Source organism: Hyperolius riggenbachi, chromosome 2 (genome assembly GCF_040937935.1).
Source record: "Hyperolius riggenbachi isolate aHypRig1 chromosome 2, aHypRig1.pri, whole genome shotgun sequence".
Taxonomy (NCBI): domain Eukaryota; kingdom Metazoa; phylum Chordata; class Amphibia; order Anura; family Hyperoliidae; genus Hyperolius; species Hyperolius riggenbachi.
The window spans coordinates 439,898,258-439,922,828 of NC_090647.1; the positions used below are offsets into that span (position 1 = coordinate 439,898,258).

The window sequence follows — 24,571 nt, forward strand, 5'->3', positions numbered from 1 at the left end:
CTTCAGCTAGAGGGGAAGCACAGATGGGGGACCCAGGTGAGGGAGGGGGGTCCAACCCCCCTCCCCGCCGCTGTGCCCAATACCCCCTTCCAGCCCGCTACCACCTTATGCGGCGTATGTTACGCCGCGGGTCGGTCCGCTGCCTCTTACTAATAGCGGCGGCTGCTGCTAAACTTCAGCTAGAGGGGAAGCGCAGATGGGGGACCCAGGTGAGGGAGGGGGGTCCAACCCCCTTCCCCGCCGCTGTGCCCAATACCCCCTTCCAGCCCGCTACCACCTTATGCGGCGTATGCTACGCCACGGGTCGGCTAGCTAGTAGATAAATATTTGACCTGTTATTTGGAAGTGGAAAGCTGTTGCCCAAGCAGAAGCGCTACTGGTCACTGAGGCAGTTTCTATACTTGTTGGTTCAAGTTATAGATTCAATAGACAGTTATTTATTTAAAGTATATTAGCGGATTAATTCTGAATTCTACCACTTTGTTTTTATTGCAGTTTATTGAGTTTGGAGGGATGGGGCCTAGATATGACCTTTTTTTTCACTTCACTGAAATTTTTGCACAAAAAAACAAAAAAAAGTCCAAGAAATCTTGCAAAGTCAATACGTTTTCATGAAAATGTCTCTGCTGGTAGAAACATGCAGAGAAGATTATTATGGAAATTTTGCAGTTTCAACCTTGCTGACTGGAGGTCTGTGAAGAAGCCACTATATAATGCAGCTGGGTGGAGCTAAACTCTGTGCATACAGATACACTGGAAGTAGCCCTATGGCCTCATTTACACCAAAAAATGAAAACGCAAACGTTCTGCGTTTTTGTGCGGTTTACCCCCCCCCCCCCCCCTCCCCCCCTCCTCCCGGCGCTCCACTGCATTTTTTACAACAAGCACTTTTCTAAGTGCTTTTCCAGAGCGGTTTTGAGATTCCCTGCCTGACGCAAGCCAGGAAGAGAACTCTTTGACCCGGAAAAGAATAAATACAATGTACTGCAAACGCAATCGCCGCATAATGAGGTTTTATGAGCGTTTAGCGCTCTTCCTATACCGTCCATTATAGCAAAAACGCCCCAGAAATGGTACAAGCACCGCTTTGCTGAACGCACAGCACACAAACCGCGCTGATTTGAACCTTCTCATAAAGATTCATTGCATAAGTGTTTTGTGGGCAATTTTAAAAATCACCTGCACTTGAAAAAAGGCAGAAAACGCCCCTAGTGTGAACGAGCCCTGACAGAGGTTTAATTATCTGCAGCAACTACAAAGCCAGTGAAAATAATGATTAGTTGTAACTATTAATAGACTGTTCTCCAGTCCATGGCTGGTTCGGGTGCTGCATATCAATTGTTATGTATAGAGCGCTTGAGGGGGCCCAGTGTAAAACTTGCACTGGGGCCCAGAGCCACTGGAGGCAGGTGTGGCATTTTTCTGTTTTAACAGGCACACTGCCCATTTAAATAAGGATAAGCACACTATAGAACTTCTGTGTAGCAGAGCCCTCAAGACACATCATTACATCCACTTTCTAGATGAAAACAGTGCTCCTGATTCAAGGCAATAAAAGCAATAAAAAGAATTAAATGGCGTGTACACTGGCGTGTAAAGCTAATTGTGGAAATCAATTCCATGCCAGACGCAATTATTGCACCAAGATAAATGTCTTACTAACAGCTACAAGTCGTGTCTAGAGCCTTCGATTGTTCCCTTGACAATGTACTCGTGTCACTGTGATTTACTCCACATCACATATTATGACACAACACATGTCCACACAGCTATTCTGGCTCATAATTTAAATAACATTGACAGCAGATTTATAGCTGCAGCTAAAATGCCAGCTTTGATGCCAGGGAGCATGAAGTTCCCAGCCCTCTCAGGCTCCTCACTAGGGTCCTATAACTGAGAAATGAATTACTGACCTCATCAGATTTTCTTTTTTTTTCCAGTATGTAACATTTGCATCCCATTCCTCTTATTTGTCCTATAAATTTTCCATAAATATTGGTTGTAAATTACTGTAAGTGAAACGTATAACCGTTTTGACCCCTCTCGTCCCCCATCCCCAAAGGACATTTGCACTTCTCATTTTTGTTAAACTACAGGTAATGGGGGCTTAAGATAAATGTTTTTCCTGATCATTTCAGGTGATATATTTCCCCATCAGTGTACAGGAAAGTGCTGGGCTCTCTGCTAAGCAGTCCTTCCTGTTCCATGCACAGCAGAGGAAAAGAAGGAGATGTTATGCTGCAATCTGTAACGCAAACTACAATAACAAATAACAGAATAGATTCAGATACTGTGTGCACACTACCCGTAATGCTGCACAGTGTGTTGCTGCACACTGCGGCATGCGAATGCACTGCCTGTACAATTGATGACATCTCTGTATTGTGGCAGACTACAAACTTTACACACTCTTACAAACTATCGTTTGGATTTTGATCTGTTTGGCAACATTGCCTATGCCACCGTATCAAGCACCCAGCCTTTGAAAGGAGTGCCCACTCAAAAACTTATAATGCTGATACTTTACACGCTGTGTTTCTGGATAATATCTGCTCTGCTAATCATGTTACCGAAACAATATTCATGCTATGAAAAATAATGTGCGAATTATAATGCAACGCAATACGTATATTGTGAATGCCCCATAAGGCTACGTCCACAGTGGTGCGTGGTGGTGTTACTTTATTGGGGCATCTTAACGCAGAAAATCGCACTGCAATAGTACATGTATGCTAAGCTCAGGGTGCATGAGGAGCTTTGAGATCCAATGCACCACAGTATCCCAACGCACTGCATGCAAAGCATTACCACTTAATGTGTGCATTAACAGATGCAGTGAAGCATACTTTCGTTGACTGTATGCTTCACTATATGCAGCCTAAAGTTCACATAACATGTGCTGTGACTTTTTTGTTCCATTGTGTTGCCTTTCTGTATTTACAGAGAACGCAACGCAACTTCCACAGTGAATGTAGCCTAGATCTATATATCTGAACTGAAATGGTAAAACATACAAGTTTTTTATCAGGTTATTCAATAATTCACCTGGCTCAATATTTTGATCAATTTAACAAATATCAAACTATTTGTGGGTTTTTCAATCATTCTGTGGTATAAGACAACAGTTTGTAAATATCAATGAATGGAATGTAAAGTGGTCATAGTGTGTGCATATGTGAATGACAAGTGTTCAGTGGCAAGACATTAATACAGAGAGTGACTGGTACTGGTACTAATACATAAATATACAAAAGCCATGAACTGATTAATCTCTCACGTTCAAAGTATTTCCAATCTGTTAGTCCTTAGAGCAAACCTGAAGTGACTTAAAAAAAGACTCAGATACTCACCAAAGAAAAGATAAGGTTCAAGATCCCAAAGAGATTTCGCGGTCGTTTCTCCGTCCATCCCCTCATTTCACCCTTGTTCCGCAGGTGAAATTTATTCGACCAGCAGGTCGAATACGCCTTTGGCACTCCTTGGGCAGCCTTCAGAAGTACTTGTGTCCCTGTACTGCACACGCGTGAGTCTGGCCTCGCACATGCGCAGTATGGATGTCCCTGTCTTTGCAAGCACTCAGGAACGTGAGTGTTTCCGATCGCTTCCAAGCCTTCCCGATCTTCTTTGCCCCCTTGTTCCGCCCCTACCCTCCTGGTCCATCAGGTCAAATACAGTGATGCCCATAATTATTCATATCTCTGGCAAATTTTGACTTAAAGTTACTTTTATTCAAACAGCAAGTAATTTTTTGACAGGAAATTACATAAATGTCTCCCAAAAGATAACAAGACGATGTACAAGAGGCATTATTGTGGGTAAAAACATTTCTTAGCTTTTATTTACATTTGAGCAAAAAGTGTCCAGTCCAAAATTATTCATACCCTTCTCAATAATCAATAGAAAAACCTTTATTGGCTATAACAGCAATCAAACGCTTCCTATAATTAAATACTAGTTTTTTGCATGTCTCCACAGGTACTTTTGCCCTTTCATCTTTAGCAACGAGTTCCAAATCTTTCAGGTTGGAGGTTTTTTCCTGCCATCACCCTGATCTTTAGCTCCCTCCACAGATTTTCATTTCAGGACTCTGGCTGGGCCACTACACAATGTTTATGTTGTTGTCAACTAACCATTTCTTCACCACTTTTGCTGTGTGTTTTGGGTCATTGTCATGCTGAAATGTCCACTGGTGCCCAATGCCAAGTTTCTCTGCAGACTGCCTGATGTTGTCATTGAGAATCTTAAAGGGAACCAGAGAGGATGAACGATACATACCTGGGGCTTCCTCCAGCCCCATACGCACGGATCGCTCCCACGCCGCCGTCCTCCGCTGCCTGGAATCGCCGCCACTGGGTCCCGTCATTGCCGCGAGTCGGCAAGTCGGCCGGCGGACGCGGCCAATTCTCCGCATCACAGGGTGCTCTCCCCATACAGATACGCATGTGGCTGCTTACTGCGCAGCCGCATGCGTACATGTATGGAGGGAGCCCCTGTGATGCGGACAATTGGCCGCGTCCGCCGGAAGTGACGGGCCCGGTACCGGCGGATCCAGGAAGCTGAGGACGGCGGCGTAGGAGCGATTCAGGCTTATGGGGCTGGAAGAAGCCCCAGGTATGTATAAAATCTTTGCCTTTTTTCACCCCTCGTTCCTCTCTGGTTCCCTTTAATGTATTGCTCTTTTTTCAGTAAACCGCATGGTTACTGTGATTAGGTTCCCTGGTCCACTGGCTGAAAAACAGATGGTGGAGATGGTGTTTTTTAGGTTGAAGGCCTCTCCTTCTTTACGCCAAATGAAGGAAACATCACTCAGACCCAACAATTCAATTTTTGTTTCATCTGACCATAACACAGAAGACCAGAAGTCTTCTTCCTTGTCCAGATGAGCATTTTTAAAGGCCAAGCAAGCTTTTGTGTGCCTTATCTGGAGAAATGGCATTCTCCTCGGTCTGCATCCGTGGAACCCTGCAGTGTGCAGTGTCCGTTGGATTGTCTGCCTTGAGACATTGACACCAGTAGAGCCCAGATTTAGTAAAACTAAAACAAATACGGAGAGGGCACACAAAGGGCTTTAGTAAATCACTGTATTAGCAGCATACAGAGGCACACACATGACATGTTTCGGGCGAAGCCCTTCCTCAGGTGTGAGGAAGGGCTCCACCCAAAACATGTAGTGTGTGTGCCTCTGTATGCTGCTAATACAGTGATTTACTGAAGCCCTTTGTGTGCCGTCTCCGTATTTGTGTTACTACATTGTTGGCTGCAGGAGTGGTGTACCTGCAGGAGTCGGGCACCGGCATGAAGGTCTACAACTAGGCCTACTAGGTGGGTGAAGTGTGAACATCCTACATAAGAGCCCAGATTCACCAGGATGGACTTGGTGGTGATCCTTGGATTCTTTTTCACCTCTCTCACTCTCCTCCTGGCCAGCACAGGTGTCACTTTTGACTTCCCACCACGTCCTCTGAGATTTTCCACAGTGCGGAACATCTTGTATTTTTTTAATAATGCTTTGCGCTGTAGCCACTGGAACTTGAAAAACATTTAGAAATGGCCTTGTAGCCCTTTCCTGACTTGTGAGCAGCCACAATGCACAGCCGCAGGTCCTCACTGAGCTCTTCTATCTTAGCCATGACTGTCCACAAGCCAACTGCAGCGAGCTGCTGTTTTTCACCTGTTGAGTTGATTAAAACAGCTGTTCCCAATTAATCAGGGTAATTAGGATGCTTTAGAACAGCTTGGACTATTTGGAATGGTATAGAACTTTGAATTTCCCCACAGATCGTGACAGTTTGTGAAAGGTATGAATAATTTTGGACTGGAAACTTTTTGCTCAAATGTAAATAAAAGCTGAGAAATTTTTTTCCCCCCCCACAATAATGCCTCTTGTACATCGCCTTATCTTTTGGGAGGCACCTATGTCATTTACCGTCAAAAATTACTTGCTGGTTGAATAAAAGTAACTCTAAAGAGACTCAGAGATAAATGATTATACAAGATTTATACATACCTGGGGCTTCCACTAGCCCCATACGCACGGATTGCTCCCATGCCGCTGTCCTCAGCCTTCTCCTTCTTCTGCACCGGGTCCGTGACTTCGGCCAGACACGGCCAGTTTTACGCATGCACAGTGACTCCCTCTGTCCCTCCGGCGCCTGCCTTACGCATGTGCCTGTGCAGTTTGGAGGGAGGGCACTGTGCATGCTTAGACTGGCCCCGACTGGCAGAAGTTACTGGACACAGTGTAGAACACAGAGAAGGCTGAGGACGGTGGCGTTGGGCAGATGGGGCTGGAGGAAGTTCCAGGTATGTATAAATCTTGTATATTCAGCTCTGAGTCTCTTTAAGTAAAAATTTGCCAGGGGTATGAATAATTATGGGCAGCACTGTATGCCTTTGGCACTCCTTGGGCAGATCTTGATGAGTACTTGTGTCTCTGTTCTGCACACGCGAGAGTCTGGGCTTGCACATGTGCAGTATCGATGCAACCCTCTTTGCAAGCGCTTGGGGACTTGCATGTTTCCAATGCCTTCCATGAAGTCCAATGTTATTGCATTGTTTAAAATGTGATTGCATTGTTTGAAAAAAATCAACTAAATCCACCATGCATTACATGTAGAGCAGTATAGTTGGTATAATGCTAGGTACACACAAAGCGTTTTTTTTTCTCAGTTGATTTTACGACCAATCGATTTTCTGCTCGATTCTCTTATCTTTTCTTATCAATTTCCATTCACTGCTATGAGAAATCGAACAGAAAAACGATCGGAAATAATATCGGACATGTTGGAATTTATATATCGAACCATCTATCTGCCGAAAAAATGCATCGTGTGTACCCAGCATTAGAGTGTTGTCATAGATAAAATAAAGTTATATTTGTTTCTCTCCACAGGATGAATTTGTAATCTGTCCTAACAAACACAATTGTTTTTTTTTCCCACAGGCTTTCAGCATGACTCATTTTTCTTCCAGTCATGAAAAAATGTCCTTTAAATACCTCAGAAAGGACACAAGATGAAGAAATGGTACTAGTAGTTCAAGAACACAAGGTCACACTGTAACAGCAAAGGCCACTGATGTAGGCTGAGCAACCCCTAAACCTCCCACTGCTACAAGTCAACCAACTACACATGGGCCAAAAAGCCCCTCAGCATCCCAATGATCATGAGATAAATGACCATTCCATATGAACTCAGTATTGGTCCATTCCTCTTGCATCGTCTATAGGGAAAATGTGGGGCTTGCTCAACCATTGCACACAATGCTCAGTAATGCCCATGAAATGCTTCACTCCAATGTGCTGTGGCATATAACACAATTAAAACAGTCTCTTTGGCAGTATTTTTGAGAGAAGGTTGGGAGACTCCACAGGTATATTGATCAGGGACATGCTGCACAGCACTAGAGACTGCGGCAATGTGTTGCCTAGTGGTGTGCACCGCTCACCAGCAAGAGTAGCTTGATTCATAAATCACTCTAATCACCACTCTATCCATCAAAGTAAAAAATCATTTACTTCTCAGAGGTGCTCCTCTTTCTGCCTAAATTAGTGTCACAAATTTGTCTCCAAAGTTCACATTTCTGGTTCTTTAGGCTGGATTCAGATTGGTGCATTGCATAACACATGTGTTCAAATTTGTGTGAACTGCAATGGAGACAAGCATAGTCTGGATACAGAGGCGCCAACAGGATAAAAATGTCTAAGAAGTTTAAAACTTGAGGAGGCAGTGGTGGACTTCCTCCAAGCAGACATAGGAATTACCAAAATAATAATCAATTAAACATTATTTTTATTAGTATTTTTTATTATTATTATTACAATATTTACATACTCCAGGGGGTAATGCAACTCATTTTGTAAGTGTAATTCCGCTTCCTCAGACAATGGATAAGGGGTACACACTGTGGATAAGGGACAGTTGGCTAAGTAAGACTTGCATATAAATCATAAAAAGCAATAATAAGCACAAAAAGGTATGATGCCAACAATTAAAGTGTTGAGTACATTTAGAATGGAGAAAAAAGATTTGGCCATTATTGGGGTGGGATAACAGTAGGGAGGAGGGTGGAGGAGGCGAGGGATGTTGGTAGTGTGGAGGACAGATAGAGGCAGGGAATAAGGCAAAGAAAAATAAAAGTCATCCAGTCATCAAGTAAGTTTAAAGCCGCGGGGACAAATGGTGAACACTTAACAAGGTAAAAGTAAAACAAGGGAACGTTTCTTTAAAAGTGAAGGGAGACTCACCATGCAGGTCTGTCGTCACTCACCCAAGCGCCTCTGTAATGATTCACTAGCAGAGGACGCTATATGAAGAGGACACTATACTTTGTGAGTATAGCTTTATTACTCTACCATTCTCATTCAATGACCAGTACATACTACACTATATTTGGCTCTTGGTATCCCTATTCTGTGTTTCTTTTTTGCCATGGAGACAAGACATAGAAGTTAATACAAAGCCTGCCTGCAGCGAGTTAAAATAACGCGATCCGTTACAACGCAGAGATGTGAACAGGCCCATAGGATTGTATGGGCAGTGAGCTGACATGCAGAATTATTCTGAAATGCAACTGATGCACTGTGAACTAGCCCTCAGAGTGTTGGCTCTGGTGTTAGAGAGTGACAGAGAAAGTCATGAAAAGCCCAAGTTCACAGTGCTCAGCTGTGCAGCACAATAGTTCTTCATGTTACCTCACTGCCCATACACCTCTATGGGCCTGTTCACATCTCTGCATTGTAATGCAATTGAATAATCGCATTGTTCTAACTCACTGCATGCAGGCTTTGTATTGATGTATAAAGTTCTTGCAGTTGACACACATCATAACGCGTGCGTTGTGCAATGCACACAGTGTGAATCCAGAATTATATCATATCCAGCAGCTTGATTTGAACTGGAAAAGCACATTACTTTGGTATAGCCTTGTTTCGTAAATACATAATACAACCAAAAACATTTGCAGTGGCATGCAATGTAATGCAGGCAACAGAGCAACTGAATGATTTGCACCTTCACTGATATGCACTTCAACAACTGTACAACTAACTGTGCAATCATAGCAACACACTATGGGCTTGATTCACTAAGACAAATAGCGTGCCTTATCAGAGTTAAAACACATTATCAAAGTTAACACACCTTATCAGGGTTAACACGCGTTATCAGAGTTAACACACCTTATCAGAGTAGCATAGCAAGCACTACAAACTTATGCCTGCTAATTGGCAATGACAAGAGTGCCACTCGTCCTGCCCTGAGCCCCTGTGGATCCAATCACTTTTAGGGCCCTTTTCCACTAGCAATCGCTAACGTTTGCGCTAAACGCTAGCGATTGCAATTCAGCAAAGTCCTAATTTTCCCCGGCAATTGCGATTGTGATTTTGCTATGCAATGCACTGCATAGCAAAATTGCGGCAAAAATTGCGCCGTGGCGTGATCGCGCTTTAGTAAAAAACGAATCGCGGTAGTGGAAATTACCTACCGTGATTCCTATGTTGTGTAGCAAACCCTAGCGATTTTAAAATCGCTAGTGATTTGCAATTTTGAGATTCAGCATCGCAATCGCCTCTAGTGGAAAAGTGCCCTAAAGGACATAATCCCTGCACTTTGATTGGCCCAATAGGCTGCCTGTCAAGTTAACTTTGATAAGGCGTGTTAACTCTGATAACGCATGCTATTTGTCTTAGTGAATCAAGCCCTGTATGTTCTATGGTGTACCAACTTAGTGTGAACTGATGAGGTGTGAACTGAGCAGAATTTGAATTGCAGCATGTTACAGTGCGTTAAGAGGGTCTGTTGCGACACAACCTAATGTTACTAGCTATTGCAGAAGCAGACCTATCTTGAACCTGCAGCAATCAGTCTGATTGGCCAAATTCCATGCTGCTTACAATTTGCAAAGAATTTGCAAACAAGCCAGAATTATCTGCATCTGATTGGACAGCAGATTGGGACTGCCAGTCGATAAGGGTGCCTTCTTGTGTTTTCAGGGGAGGAGCACAGTGCAGAGCAACCATTCAGTGAAGACCAGAAGATAGGAAGGGTGAGAGTGGTCCATGGTATCAAAAACTGTGACTACAAGGGTAGACCAATCACCACACATTGGAGTCAATTCACAAAACTTCTCATAAATGACTTATTTTTCTCCTGATTAATAAAAATAACCTTTCAGCAAAATAATCACTCCAAGTAAGTTATTTCTGACTAACTTCATTTCAATATTATTTTTCTTATATTGCTTTGTGATCTTAAAAATGTACTAGATACGTTAGGAAGAGGCACTCCACAAGCAGGAACTTGCGTTCACGTTTAATAGCAATGTCAATAAACTACGTTACGGGCTCCACCCTTCATCACCTGCTGAAGGGCGGATCGCGTAACATGTAGTGTATTGACATTGCGATGAAACGTGAACGCAAGTTCCTGTCTGTGGAGTGCCTCTACCTAACATATCTAGTATCACCGTGTAGAGCAGGGGGGGTGAACCTGCTTGGAGGAGTGCACTGGCGTTATTTAACTCTCCTGGCTGAGGATTGAGCCACCACAGGAGTTCCCAACCCATTTGCATTTAGATTATCTTAAAAATGTAACATAGATAAGGTGAAAGATTAAAACAGGTGAAAAAGCTTTGTGAATCATGTTCATTGGCTTCAATTCAAATTCAAAATACCACATACAGGCCCTTATTCAATTCCCTTTTGACAATACTTTTTAATCTACTTGGTACTTTTTCAATTTCAGAGCGTTGAAAGGTTATTTTAAAGCAAATCTGTAGCTACTTTAAAAAACAAACAAACAGACAAACAAGGCAGATACTTACCTATGGAGAGGGAAGGCTCTGGATCTTATAAAGCCTTCCCTGTCCCCTCGTTCCAGCATACCACGTGCTTCTGAAGACAGGTGGCTCTGTACTGCCCATGTGTGAGTGCATGTTGTGTCTGTCTTGGGGAGCACTCGGAAACATGAGTACTAAATTGGTTAGTCTAACCAGGGGGACAGTACTGGAACGAGGGGACTGAAAGGAGACACGGAAGGCTCAACAGGATCCAGAACATTCCCTCTCCATGAAGCCTAATTCAGATGGGAGCCTGAACTGCACACTTGCCAAGCAGTTCAGTGTCCAATCTGCCGCCCGTCAGTGCAATTCAGGAGCAATTTAAATGCAACAGAATTGCAGTGATGTTAACACCACACGTGTGAAATGCTGACACACAGTGGTTTTACCCACCAACAGAGGACTGCAACGTCTAAGCACGGCTGCAGCCACGTTCATATCTGACTCCATGGGGAGGCCCGGTACTGAGCACTAATAAGCACCCGCCTGTCAGATGCCCATGTTAAAGAGGCCTAAGTAAGTATCAGACTTTTTTTTATAATTACTTCAGTTTTACTTTGAACATAGAATGACAAAATATCTCCTTGGAAAAAGCTTCAGTGCCTCAGTGTTTTAGTCTTTTCTGTTTCAAAATTCACTAAGATTTTTACACATGCGGCAATAGTTTGGTGATTTACAGAAAAACTGCATGACAATTCACTAAGATTTGTACCTGATGCAGTATTTAATTTGGTATTTTAAGGAATCATGCAGTATTCCATTCAGTATTTCATGGATTATTGCAGTGCAAGGAACATAGATGAAACATGTGATACAGATAGCATGGACGATAGTCTAGTTTAGGGGACTCAGCAGGAAACCTTATAGGGAACAGTGGTCCAATCACTGCACCCTCTACAACAGGAAGCGTTGTGATTGGCCAAATAGTGTGGTCGTAATTTACTACTGCCTATTGGAAACCTAGCAGTTTGAGAGGGTGCCATCTACCCAATTATGTTAGCTGAATTTCCCTATGAGGTTTCCTGCTGGGTTCCCTAAATTAGACTAGTGCCAATAGCATTTCTTTTTTTATTATGCTGAAAAGTAAAGTGCAAATCCAAGGTGCATAAAATGACCATAACATTTTTATCTGCTCAGAACTATTACTATCTTATTAAAGAGACACTGAAGCGGAAAAAAAATTATGATATTATGATTTGTATGTGTAGTACAGCTAAGAAATAAAACATTAAGATCAGATACATCAGTCTAATTGTTTCCAGTACAGGAAGAGTTAAGAAACTCCAGTTGCTATCTCTATGCAAACAAGCCATTAACTCTCCGACTAAGTTTAGTCGTGGAGAGGGCTGTTATCTGACTTTTATTATCTGAACTGTTTTCTTTTCCTATGCTAGAGGAGAGGTCATTACTTCACAGACTGCTCTGAAAGACTCATTTTGAATGCTGAATGTTGTGAAATCTGCACATATTATAGAATGATGCAATGTTAGAAAATACACTATATACCTGAAAATAAAAATATGAGAATATTTTCTTTGCTGCTAATCTTCTAGTAATTATTCATAGTACACAACCAATTCACTATATCATATATTTTTTTTCGCTTCAGTGTCTCTTTAAGCATTTTTAATTACCACAGCACATACTAATGTTGTGAAATTAGGCACATACGGTATGTTGTTATTATTAACTTTCTTATTTTCCTGAATAGTTTAATATGTTTTTACCATTTTCCCTGTTATGTTTCGTCCCTTCTATAACTTTCTGAACGGCTGTTTGTTAGTTACCGACAGCTCCGGGCTGGGGGTAAAATACCGAACATCTCCTTGTTTTACCGCATGCTCTAATTTTTGTGAATTCACATGGATGAGGTATTTACCGTGCAAGTCAATAATTTACCTCACTAATAGGTCATTTCAGTTTTCCATGCTGTAACACCTTTAGTGAATTCACACTTAACAAAATGTTGGGAAAATCAGCTGCTTTCTGCTTTACCACATGCGGTAAGGAATTGTGGCTTGAAGCCAAATACTATAAATTTGTGTACAGATGATGTCACTGTTCAGCCTCTGCACCAATGCTAAGTGCAAAGCGAGGAGAGCCAAAATGTTTTCATGACCCAATGGTAAGCCTCACTCAAGATGAACTCAGCTGAGGGAATTGATGGAGCAGAATGGTGAAATCCATTTAAATTATGCTAATTCTATCTAAAGAGAAATTTTTCATTACAACCTTGCTATAAACAGATGAGTGCTCTTCAGGTGTTTTTGCAGTTTAACTTTATTAAAACTTTTCACTTCAAACTTCAACTTCGATCTGCAGCCAGGTATAAAATTCAAAATCTGACAGCAATCACAGTGTGCTTCATTGTAACCTTGGCAATCAATCTCTCTGTATTCTGACTGGAGAACTGTTTGTATGGAAAATCCCACCTTTCAGCATCAGTAATTGGATTCACAGAGCAGGAGTTTGGTATTAGTATTGGTTCTTATTTAGAATGCCTGCACTAGTCTATTTATTGGCAATGAATTTTGACACTCCTATGTGGTTCAGTTTCTGGTTTAAAGGGAAGGTGCGGGGTGTTTAAAAAAATAAGATCTACTTACCTGGAGCTTCCTCCAGCCCCTGGCAGCCTATGTGTCTGTCGAAACAGCCTGCGCAGAGTGCTCCAGACCACGTGAGTGCGATCACAAGCGGTGTGCAGGGGCAGAAGATGTCGACCTAGCGAGGTCGGCATCTGCAACGGAGTGGACCTAGAGCCACCGGCTGGGATCGGAGCTACGGCGAGGGCCTTATTGGCTGCCAGGGGCTGGAGGAAGCCCCAGGTAAGTAGATCTAATTTTTTTAAACACCTTTCTCCTTCCCTTTAAGCCTTGTAAAAACAGTGCTTTATACAAAGATAAAAGCAACAGCCCCGGGCTGTCCTGCTCCTATGCGGCTACCTTGTTTGGCATCTGTCTGGTGGTATGTCCTGGTTTAATGATTGTCCAGATGTTTTTGGTCTTATATTGTCAGTTTATGAGATTCAGATATACTTTGTATGTATAAAGGCCTGAAGAAGAGTCATTGCGACTCGAAACATGTCAACATTATCACCTGCCTTAAACATTTATCCTCCACTTGCATTGCATTAAATATGTCTATGGATAAATTAATGCACTGATGGATTCTGCACAATATTTGCACTTTTTGGAAAATTGAAAAGAAAAAAGTTCAATGTCAATTTTGCTGGTTTCCTGACTATTTTGTGAACTCTATATATCCTTGTTATAGATGGAGGTTGTACAGACACAGAGTCAGCTGTACCGCTGACAACGTGTTGTGTTGTAATGCGGGAAGGCAGAGGGCTGATGGAGCGGCACAGACATGACATTACACAGGGCTGCAGCATGAACAAAGATATCGACCATTGCTCGGCCAAGTTGATCCACCTGGCTGTCCACTTGCTGGGCAACGGTCCGGGGCTGCTGTACACATGCCGAAATATTGACTTATGCTGGGCATACATGGGTCGACCTGGCGGCTCGATTAGCCGCCGCATGGACTCCCGCCGTGTCCCCACCGCCGCCCGGATCGATTCCCGCTCGTCCCCCCGCGGCGCTTCCTTATCTTCCGCTCGACTCCCCGCTATTGTCTGCCCGCGGGGATCGAGGATGGTATCGAGTCGGCGAGTCATCGGACCTGTCGGAAATGATCAGCTGGGCGCATCAGCGGCTCGATACATGGTACAGAAGCGTACCGTATATCCCCAGCATTAGGCAGTGGTTGTCGGCCGCCTAAGCCGACTTAAATCTAGCGTATGTATGGGGGCTTTAGTCACTGAGAAAATCTGAAAGCATGACAACAAATGTTGTTAAGGTAATACATTTGCAAACTGTACAAGATTTGCTTGCAAGCTTTCAAAACTTAAAGTTTCTTCTTAAAGTGTACGTGAGATGAAAAAAAAATCCATATATACATGTGGCTTTCTCCAGACCCCTTCATGCTGTTGGCTCGCTTGCCATGCTCCCGGTCACCTGGAGCGTTCTGCACTGGCGACAGAAGTGCGATGGGGGACCGCGTGCGTAGACAGGCTGCACATGAGCAGTAGGCAGCGACTGATAAATATACTTGAAAGGCCAGACAAGGATTGAGGCAGCCCAAGATGTTAGCGAGGGAACCAAACCGCCTGAAGGGGGCTGGAGGAAGCACCAGGTATGTATGGATACTTTTTTTTGTCTCAGGCTGACAAAGAAACAATTTCTCGAAAGCTTGCAAGGAAAAGTGATTAAATGTATTACCTAAACAACTTGTTATGTCTTCTGATCTTTTTGCAGAGCATCCTGTGAGCTTAGCCTCAATTTCCATTACCTTACTCTTGAATACTGAATCAAGGTAAAATCATTTGTTTTATGAAAAGTTGAAGATTTGTATCCAACTCAAACTGTGAACCATTAGTTGTCTTACCTGCATCATAGAAGGTATCCAGCACAGCAGTTTCCCCGAAGTCCAGTTCCCCGAAGTTGACACTGGTGAGTTGTGCCCCCTCACCCTCGCAGGCTCGGCGCAGGCAGTGCAGGGCACCAGATTCTGGGCTGCCCCCCATGGCTGATTTGAGGCCATCATTCAGAACATACACCACTCTTAGTGATCTCTGCTTGCTTATCCATTGAGATCCTTCTCCAGGAGGTGGTTCAGGGCCAGAACTTGCTGCTGGTGCTCCAGATGCAGAGCTGCACTGAGGGTCACCCACTGATCCCCCCTGCTCCCTTCCAGAGACCCCCATCTCAGATGCAACTTGTACAGCTGAAAAAAGCCCATTGCTCTCCATAGTCGCCTCTATTCCTCCCCACATAGCAAAATCCACTGTTATTAGGCACTTGGAAGTCTGACTAACCACTTGGATAAGAAAATTATCCAGCAAAGGGCACATAGACCATCTTTTCTATCTGTGCGTGTAAATTATGCTAGGGTAGTAATAAATGGACTCCCAAGGGCAAAACAGCTCCTCTGAACTTGTGTACAAAATATATAGTAAATTAGGTCATCAGAGCTCCAGTCACGTTTGTAATGTAACTCCAGCAGCTGTGGGGAAGCAGCACTTCAATGGTCAGAGAGAAGAGTCATACTAGGATAAAGCTGATGCAGTGCCAGACCTGAGCTCACTGTCCACCAGTGTGTTTTATCACAAGAGTTGCAATGTCCCCTATATACCTTCCTAGTGGTTCTGGGTCAGCATGAGCTGCTTGGGTAATGAAAGGGTTACTGTCACAGGCAGCAGACACAAAGTAACTTCATGGGCATTCCTGCTACACAGCTAGACTTCCAGGTAATACCAGTGCCAAGCAGCACTGGGGTTGTAGTGCAGCCTGGCAGCCTCTGAGGGGGACGAGTCACTTTCTAGAGATGTGGGTGTGTGAGCGCCCCGGGGTTGCAGTCATTGTACCCCCCCTGACTCCTCTCAGCTCCCCGCGCTCTGATGTTCTTATCTGGCCTCTCGTCTTGTCCCGCAGCAGCAGCTCTGGAAGGGTGGGAGAAGGGTCACTCCCCTCTGCTCTCTCACATGTGAATGGCACCTCCTCCGGTAACTCACACGCCGGAGCCTCCAGCAGTCAGATGACAGGACACTGGGACAGTGCTGAGTGACCCCGCCGTGACAGGCTGTGTATGGGGGACAGTGGAGAGTCGGGAGTGGCAGCTGTACAGGGAAAAGGGCTGAGCTTCCAAGGACTTCCTCTAATAATGACAGGGGGCCGAAGAAACACACCCTGCTGTTGTCACCCTCCGCATTGTAAGGACACACGCTGCCTGTCACTTGCACGGAAAACACCAGAGACTACACACACGACTGGCTGCAAACCTCACAGGGCAGCCTCTCATTAGGAAGCCATGCTAGACACACAGCTTCTCTGGCAGAGCATTGCCTCCTGCATTTGTACCACAAAACAGCATGCAAAGAGATGCAAAACTCTATTTTGGTGACAGAAAAATGTATATATACATTTTATAAAACTATAGTGAACTAAACATTCAAATACAGTCAAATAATTTATCTGACAGCAGACTGCTGAGAGAGCACACTGAGAAAGTTTCACAAAACCAGGAAACAACAGGACTGCCTTGCATTCTCAGAAGCCAAAACTGCCTCGAGGAATCTGCACACTACTGCATTAGATGCTTTCATGAGATTACAGATTCTATTTAAAACAATGCTGAAAAAATGTTTGATCCAAGACGGATTGAAAATTCGTAAGACTAGGGACTTAGTTCACACTGCATTAGTTGCATTGCAGAATAAATGTACATGTCATCTCACTGCCCATTCAGTTCTATGAGCCTGTTCACATAAATGCATTGTAATGGACCATGATAATCCATCTTGCTGTATGCAGACTCTGAACTAACATGTATGTCCTAAAGCTACATTGTCTGTCCGCAAAAAGGTCACACACCTTAATATTTCAATTCATAACAGCACAGCGAAGCAGGCAGTTCGCCCACTAGTCCTGAAAGTTTGGGGCCGCCATAAGAGCCTATTGAAATATCGGCATTGTGGGGTAATTTTGGGCACCCACAGCACCCAATGAATAGTGGGTGCTGGTACAGCCAGCCAATATTTCAATAGGCGGCACCCGAGAAATTACATTTTTTTCTTGCGGTGGGGTTGGCGGTGGAAGGGTGGGTTTAGGGTTAGACATCAGGAAATTTGTGCAGGGGGATTTAGGGTTAGGCATCAGGTAGGTAAGTTGTGTGTGTGTGGGGGGGGGGGGCGGTTTGGGCATTAGTAGTAAGTTTGTGTGGGAGGGGCGGGGCTTACGGTTAGGCTTCAGAGGGGGAGGGTTCTGTTTGAGAGTAGGCTTAAAGGACCACTATCGTGAAAAAAGTAGGCAGTTAAAATCTGACAGAACCGATAGGTTTTGGGCTAGTCTATCTTCTCTTGGGGCATTCTCAAGGGTTTCTTTGTTTTCAACAGCATTTCCTGAACAGCAGTTGCAAAGTGAGTAGGGAGGCTGGCTGGTATCTTACTATTTTGGCCATTAAATCTTTAGGAAATGCTGTTGAAAGCAAAGAAAATCCGGAGAATTTTAACTGCCTACTTTTTTCGCGATAGTGGTCCTTTAACCATACTAAAATATCAGTAGTTAATACCGATATTTTACACTTAAAAGTGTCAGTTTGTTTTCTGCTGCATATATTTTACTGTGGAGCTGTTTGTCATTTCCCTGAAGTTGCTGCATGCGCTTTGCTGATCAATTCTGCAAGAGTGTTACATTTAAACGAAACCTTAACGAAAACCTGAACTGAAAAGTTAAAAGTCAAAATAAGCATACACAAGTCATACTTACCTTCCATGTAGTCTACTCCTCAGTGTCTTTCTCCTGTCCCGCGTCCTGTTTGTTCACTGTGATCAAGGGAATTTTCCGTCCTCCATTTTGAAAATGGCCATTACCCATAACAGCTTTCTGGTCAGCACACAGTTAAACTGTAACATCGCCCACTTGAGCCATAGGGAAACATGGACAGTACCTGGTACATCAGTTTTCCTCTCAGCTATAACTGACAGCAACTGATATATTTCAAATCTGACAAAATATTGTCAGAACTGAAAGGGATTATTGTTAGAAGAAAATGGTGAGCTTCTGAGAGGAACTGATGGCAAGGTAACTATGCAATGATCATTTGAAGTTACCTCATGTGTTTATTTTAAATATTTTTACTCAGTACATGTTCTCTTTAAGTAAGAGGCATTTGTTGGCTGCAATATTTATTTCCTTTTAAACTATACCACTGCCTGGCAGTCCTGTTGATTTTTTTTGGCTTTAGTAACCTCTAAATCATGTACAAAATGTTCTTGAACCCACTCATTTGATACTATTAATCAGGAGTCTAGTCCTGGGAAAAGAGGTGAGTGGACTCACCTGGAAAACCCAGCCGAAAATGGGCGTGGCCATGCATAATTGTGGACGTGGTCATGGGTGGGGCCAAATATACATGACCTTAGCAGTGATGTAAAAGGTCTGCCGGGGAAGTTTGAGCTCTGCCGTAGTGTATCCCCCAAAATAGATGTAATCTGTCAGCATTTCACCAAAAAGATACATAATCTGGTAGAAGTTCCTCGTAAAATACAGATAATACGGCAGTGGTTCCCCCAAAATAGATAATGTGGCAGCAGCAGTTCCCCCAACATACACATAATTTGGAAGCAGTTCCCCAAAATACGCGAAACCTGGCAGCGGATCACCCAAAATACACGTAACACCCAAAATACATATAATCTGGCAACAGAGGTCCCCCAAACATACACAATCTGGCAGCAGTTCCCCAAAATACGTGTAATCTGGCAGCAGCCGTTCCCCTAACATACACATAATCTGGCAGCTGTTCCCCAAAATACATAACAGCGGTTCCACAAAAATGCAGATAATCTGACAGCAGTTCCCCCAAAATAGGTACCCCCAGCATAGGTAGCCAGGTCTATAGGTGTCCCCAGTATAAGTAGCTATGAGTATAGTAGTCCCCAGTATATGTAGCCAGAGGTATATGTGTCTAGTATATGTAGCCAGGGGTATATGTCCCCAGTATATGTAGCCAGGGGTATACGTGCCCAGTATATGTAGCCAGGGGTATATGTGCCCAGTATATGTAGCCAGGGGTACATGTGCCTAGCATATGTAGCCAGGGGTATATGTGCCAGTATATGTAGCCAGCAGTATATGTGCCCAGTATATGTAGCCATGGGTATATGTGCCCAGTATATGTAGGCAGGGGTATATGTCCCAGTATATGTAGCCAGGGGTATATGTCCCAGTATATGTAGTCAGGGGTATACAGTGATGTGAAAAACTATTTGCCCTCTTCCTGATTTCTTATTCTTTTGCATGTTTGTGACACTCAAATGTTTCTGCTCATTAAAAACCGTTAACTATTAGTCAAAGATAACATAATTGAACACAAAATGCAGTTTTAAATGATGGTTTTTATTATTTAGCGAGAAAAAAAACTCCAAACCTACATTGCCCTGTGTGAAACAGAAAATGTCCCCTGAACCTAATAACTGGTTGGGCCACCCTTAGCAGCAATAACTGCAATCAAGCGTTTGCGATAACTTGCAACGAGTCTTTTAAAGCGCTCTGGAGGCATTTTGGCCCATTCATCTTTGCAGAATTGTTGTAATTCAGCTTTATTTGAAGGTTTTCTAGCATGAACCGCCTTTTTAAGGCATCTCAATAGGATTCAGGTCAGGACTTTGACTAGGTCTCTCCAAAGTCTTAATTTTGTTTTACTTCAGCCATTCAGAGGTGCATTTGCTGGTGGGTGTTGGGTCATTGTCCTGCTGCAGCACCCAAGATCGCTTCAGCTTGAGTTGACGAACAGATGGCCGGACATTCTCCTTCAGGATTTTTTGGTAGACAGTAGAATTCATGGTTCCATCTATCATAGCAAGCCTTCCAGGTCCTGAAGCAGCAAAACAACCCCAGACCATCACACTACCACAACCATATTTTACTGTTGGTAGGATGTTCTTTTGCTGAAATGCTGTGTTACTTCTACGCCAGATGTAACGGGACACGCACCTTCCAAAAAGTTCAACTTTTGTCTCGTCGGTCCACAAGGTATTTTTCCAAAAGTCTTGGCAATCATTGAGATGTTTTTTAGCAAAGTTGAGACGAGCCTTAATGTTCTTTTTGCTTAAAAGTGGTTTGCGCCTTGGATATCTGCCATGCAGGCCATTTTTGCCCAGTCTCTTTCTTATGGTGGAGTCGTGAACACTGACCTTAATTGAGGCAAGTGAGGCCTGCAGTTCTTTAGATGTTGTCCTGGTGTCTTTTGTGACCTCTTGGATGAGTTTTCTCTGCGCTCTTGGGGTAATTGTGGTCGGCCGGCCACTCCTGGGAAGGTTCATCACTGTTTCATGTTTTTGCCATTTGTGGATAATGGCCCTCACTGTGGTTCGCTGGAGTCCCAAAGCTTTAGAAATGGCTTTATAGCCTTTACCAGACTGATAGATCTCAATTACTTTTGTTCTCATTTGTTCCTGAATTTCTTTGGATCTTGGCATGATGTGTAGCTTTTGAGGTGCTTTTGGTCTACTTCTCTGTGTCAGATAGCTCCTATTTAAGTGATTTCTTGATTGAAACAGGTGTAGCAGTAATCAGGCCTAGAGGGGACTACAGAAATTGAACTCAGCTGTGATAACCACAGTTAAGTTATTTTTTAACAAGGGGGGCAATCACTTTTTCACACAGGGCCATGTAGATTTGGAGGTTGTTTTTCCCACTAAATAATAAAAACCATCATTTAAAACTGCATTTTGTGTTCAATTATGTTATCTTTGACTAATAGTTAATGGTTTTTGATGAGCAGAAACATTTAAGTGTGACAAACATGCAAAAGAATAAGAAATCAAGAAGGGGGCAAATAGTTTTTCACATCACTGTATATGTGCCAGTATATGTAGTCAGGGGTATATGTCCCAGTATATGTAGTTAGGGGTATATGTGCCCAGTATAGGTAGCCAGGTCTATAGGTGTCCCCAGTATAAGTAGCCATGAGTATAGTAGTCCCCAGTATATGTAGCCAGAGGTATATGTGCCTAGTATATGTAGCCAGGGGTATACGTGCCCAGTATATGTAGCCATGGGTATATGTCCCCAGTATATGTAGCCAGAGGTATACGTGCCCAGTATATGTAGCCAGGGGTATACGTGCCCAGTATATGTAGCCAGGGGTATACGTGCCCAGTATATGTAGCCAGGGGTATATGTGCCCAGTATATGTAGCCAGGGGTGTATGTGCCCAGTATATGTAGCCAGGGGTATATGTGCCCAGTATATGTAGCCAGGGGTATATGTGCCCAGTATATGTAGCCAGGGGTATATGTGCCCAGTATATGTAGCCAGGGGTATATGTGCCCAGTATATGTAGTCAGGGGTATATGTGCCCAGTATATGTAGCCAGGGGTATATGTCCCAGTATATGTAGCCAGGGGTATATGTCCCAGTATATGTAGCCAGGGGTATATGTCCCAGTATATGTAGCCAGGGTTATATGTCCCAGTATATGTAGCCAGGGGTATATGTCCCAGTATATGTAGTCAGGGGTATATATGTGCCAGTATATGTAGTCAGGGGTATATGTCCCAGTCTATGTAGTTAGGGGTATATGTGCCCAGTATATGTAGCCAGGGTTATATGTGCCCAGTATATGTAGTCAGGGGTATATGTCCCAGTATATGTAGCCAGAGGTATATGTGCCCAGTATATGTAGTCAGGGGTAAATGTCCCAGTATATGTAGCCAGGGGTATATGTGCCCAGTATATCTAGGCAGGGGTATATGTCCCAGTATATGTAGCCAGGGGTATATGTCCCATTATATGTAGCCAGGGGGTATATGTCCCCAGTATATGTAGCCAGGGGTATATGTGCCCAGTATATGTAGCCAGGGGTATATGTGCCCAGTATATGTAGCCAGGGGCATATGTGCCCAGTATATGTAGCCAGGGGTAGATGCCCCCAGTGTATGTAGGCAGGGGTATATGTGCCCAGTATATGTAGACAGGGGTATATGTCCCCAGTATATGTAGTCTGGGGTATATGTGCTCAGTATATGTAGCCAGAGGTATATGTGCCCAGTATATGTAGTCAGGGGTATATGTGCCCAGTATATGTAGCCAGAGGTATATGTGTCCAGTAAATGTAGCCAGAGGTATATGTGCCCAGTATATGTAGTCAGGGGTATATGTGCCCAGTATATGTAGGCAGGGGTATATGTCCCAGTATATGTAGGCAGGGGTATATGTGCCCAGTATATGTAGGCAGATGTATGTGTGCCCAGTATATGTAGCCAGAGGTATACGTGCCTAGTATATGTAGCCAGGGGTATACGTGCCCAGTATATGTAGCCATGGGTATATGTCCCCAGTATATGTAGCCAGAGGTATACGTGCCCAGTATATGTAGCCAGGGGTATACGTGCCCAGTATATGTAGCCAGGGGTATACGTGCCCAGTATATGTAGCCAGGGGTATATGTGCCCAGTATATGTAGCCAGGGGTATATGTGCCCAGTATATGTAGCCAGGGGTATATGTGCCCAGTATATGTAGCCAGGGGTATATGTGCCCAGTATATGTAGCCAGGGGTATATGTGCCCAGTATATGTAGCCAGGGGTATATGTGCGCAGTATATGTAGTCAGGGGTATATGTGCCCAGTATATATAGCCAGGGGTATATGTCCCAGTATATGTAGCCAGGGGTATATGTCCCAGTATATGTAGCCAGGGGTATATGTCCCAGTATATGTAGCCAGGGGTATATGTCCCATTATATGTAGCCAGGGGTATATGTCCCAGTATATGTAGTCAGGGGTATATATGTGCCAGTATATGTAGTCAGGGGTATATGTCCCAGTCTATGTATTAGGGGTATGTGTGCCCAGTATATATAGCCAGGGTTATATGTGCCCAGTATATGTAGTCAGGGGTAAATGTCCCAGTATATGTAGCCAGGGGTATATGTGCCCAGTATATCTAGGCAGGGGTATATGTCCCAGTATATGTAGCCAGGGGTATATGTCCCCATTATATGTAGCCAGGGGGTATATGTCCCCAGTATATGTAGCCAGGGGTATATGTGCCCAGTATATGTAGCCAGGGGTATATGTGCCCAGTATATGTAGCCAGGGGTATATGTGCCCAGTATATGTAGCCAGGGGTATATGTGCCCAGTATATGTAGCCAGGGGCATATGTGCCCAGTATATGTAGCCAGGGGTAGATGTGCCCAGTATATGTAGCCAGGGGTATATGCCCCCAGTGTATGTAGACAGGGGTATATGTGCCCAGTATATGTAGGCAGGGGTATATGTCCCCACTATATGTAGTCAGGGGTATATGTGCTCAGTATATGTAGCCAGAGGTATATGTGCCCAGTATATGTAGTCAGGGGTATATGTGCCCAGTATATGTAGCCAGAGGTATATGTGTCCAGTAAATGTAGCCAGAGGTATATGTGCCCAGTATATGTAGTCAGGGGTATATGTGCCCAGTATATGTAGGCAGGGGTATATGTCCCAGTATATGTAGGCAGGGGTATATGTGCCCAGTATATGTAGGCAGATGTATGTGTGCCCAGTATATGTAGTCAGGGGGTATATGTGCCCAGTGTATGTAGTCAGGGGGCATATGTGCCCAGTATATGTAGCCAGGGGTATATGTACCCAGTATATGTAGCCAGGGGTATATGTTCCCAGTATATGTAGTCAGGGGTATATATGTGCCCATTATACATGTAGTCAGGGGTATATGTCCCCAGAATAGGTAGTCAGGTGTCCCCCCAGCATGAGGGGAGCAGCGCAGTGGAAGGAGAGCTGTGAGCAGCGGTGGAGAAGGAGGTCCATCTCCCCCCCTCCCCTTCCCTCACCTTAAGGCTCTCCATCCCTCGCTCTCCCCTCCAGAAGTAACGTGCGGGCAGCCGGCAGCGGGTAGGACTTACCTCTCCTCGTTCCGGCGCGAGCATTCCACTACCGCTAGTCTGGTCTGGTCCAGAGCAGTGGCACGCAGATCCGGCGCCGGAACGAGGAGAGGCAAGTCCCGCCCGCTGCCGGCTGCCCGCACGTTACTTCTGGAGAGGAGAGCGAGGGAGGGAGAGCCCCAAGGTGAGGTAAGGGAGGGGAGATGGCCCCCCTTCTCCACCGCTGCTCACAGCTCTCCTTCCACTGCGCTGTTCCCATCCGAACATGCCAGGGTGGACGGCAT

At 44.1% G+C, this 24,571-nt stretch overlaps 1 protein-coding gene across 2 annotated transcripts in view; it reads right to left on the minus strand.

Annotated features, from left to right (window-relative positions):
* Window positions 1-16,489, minus strand: part of LOC137546930 (mitogen-activated protein kinase kinase kinase 15-like) — a 246,622-nt gene extending 230,133 nt beyond the window's left edge. Inside the window, exon 1 of one of the 2 annotated variants that reach the window (XM_068269985.1) lies at window positions 15,283-16,489. In XM_068269985.1, coding sequence (XP_068126086.1) covers window positions 15,283-15,748 — 466 coding nt within the window. In that variant the 5' untranslated portion in view covers window positions 15,749-16,489. The remainder of the gene's footprint in view (window positions 1-15,282) is intronic. The other variant, XM_068269986.1, reaches the window with a different exon arrangement.
* Between the last annotated feature and the right edge of the window lie 8,082 nt (window positions 16,490-24,571).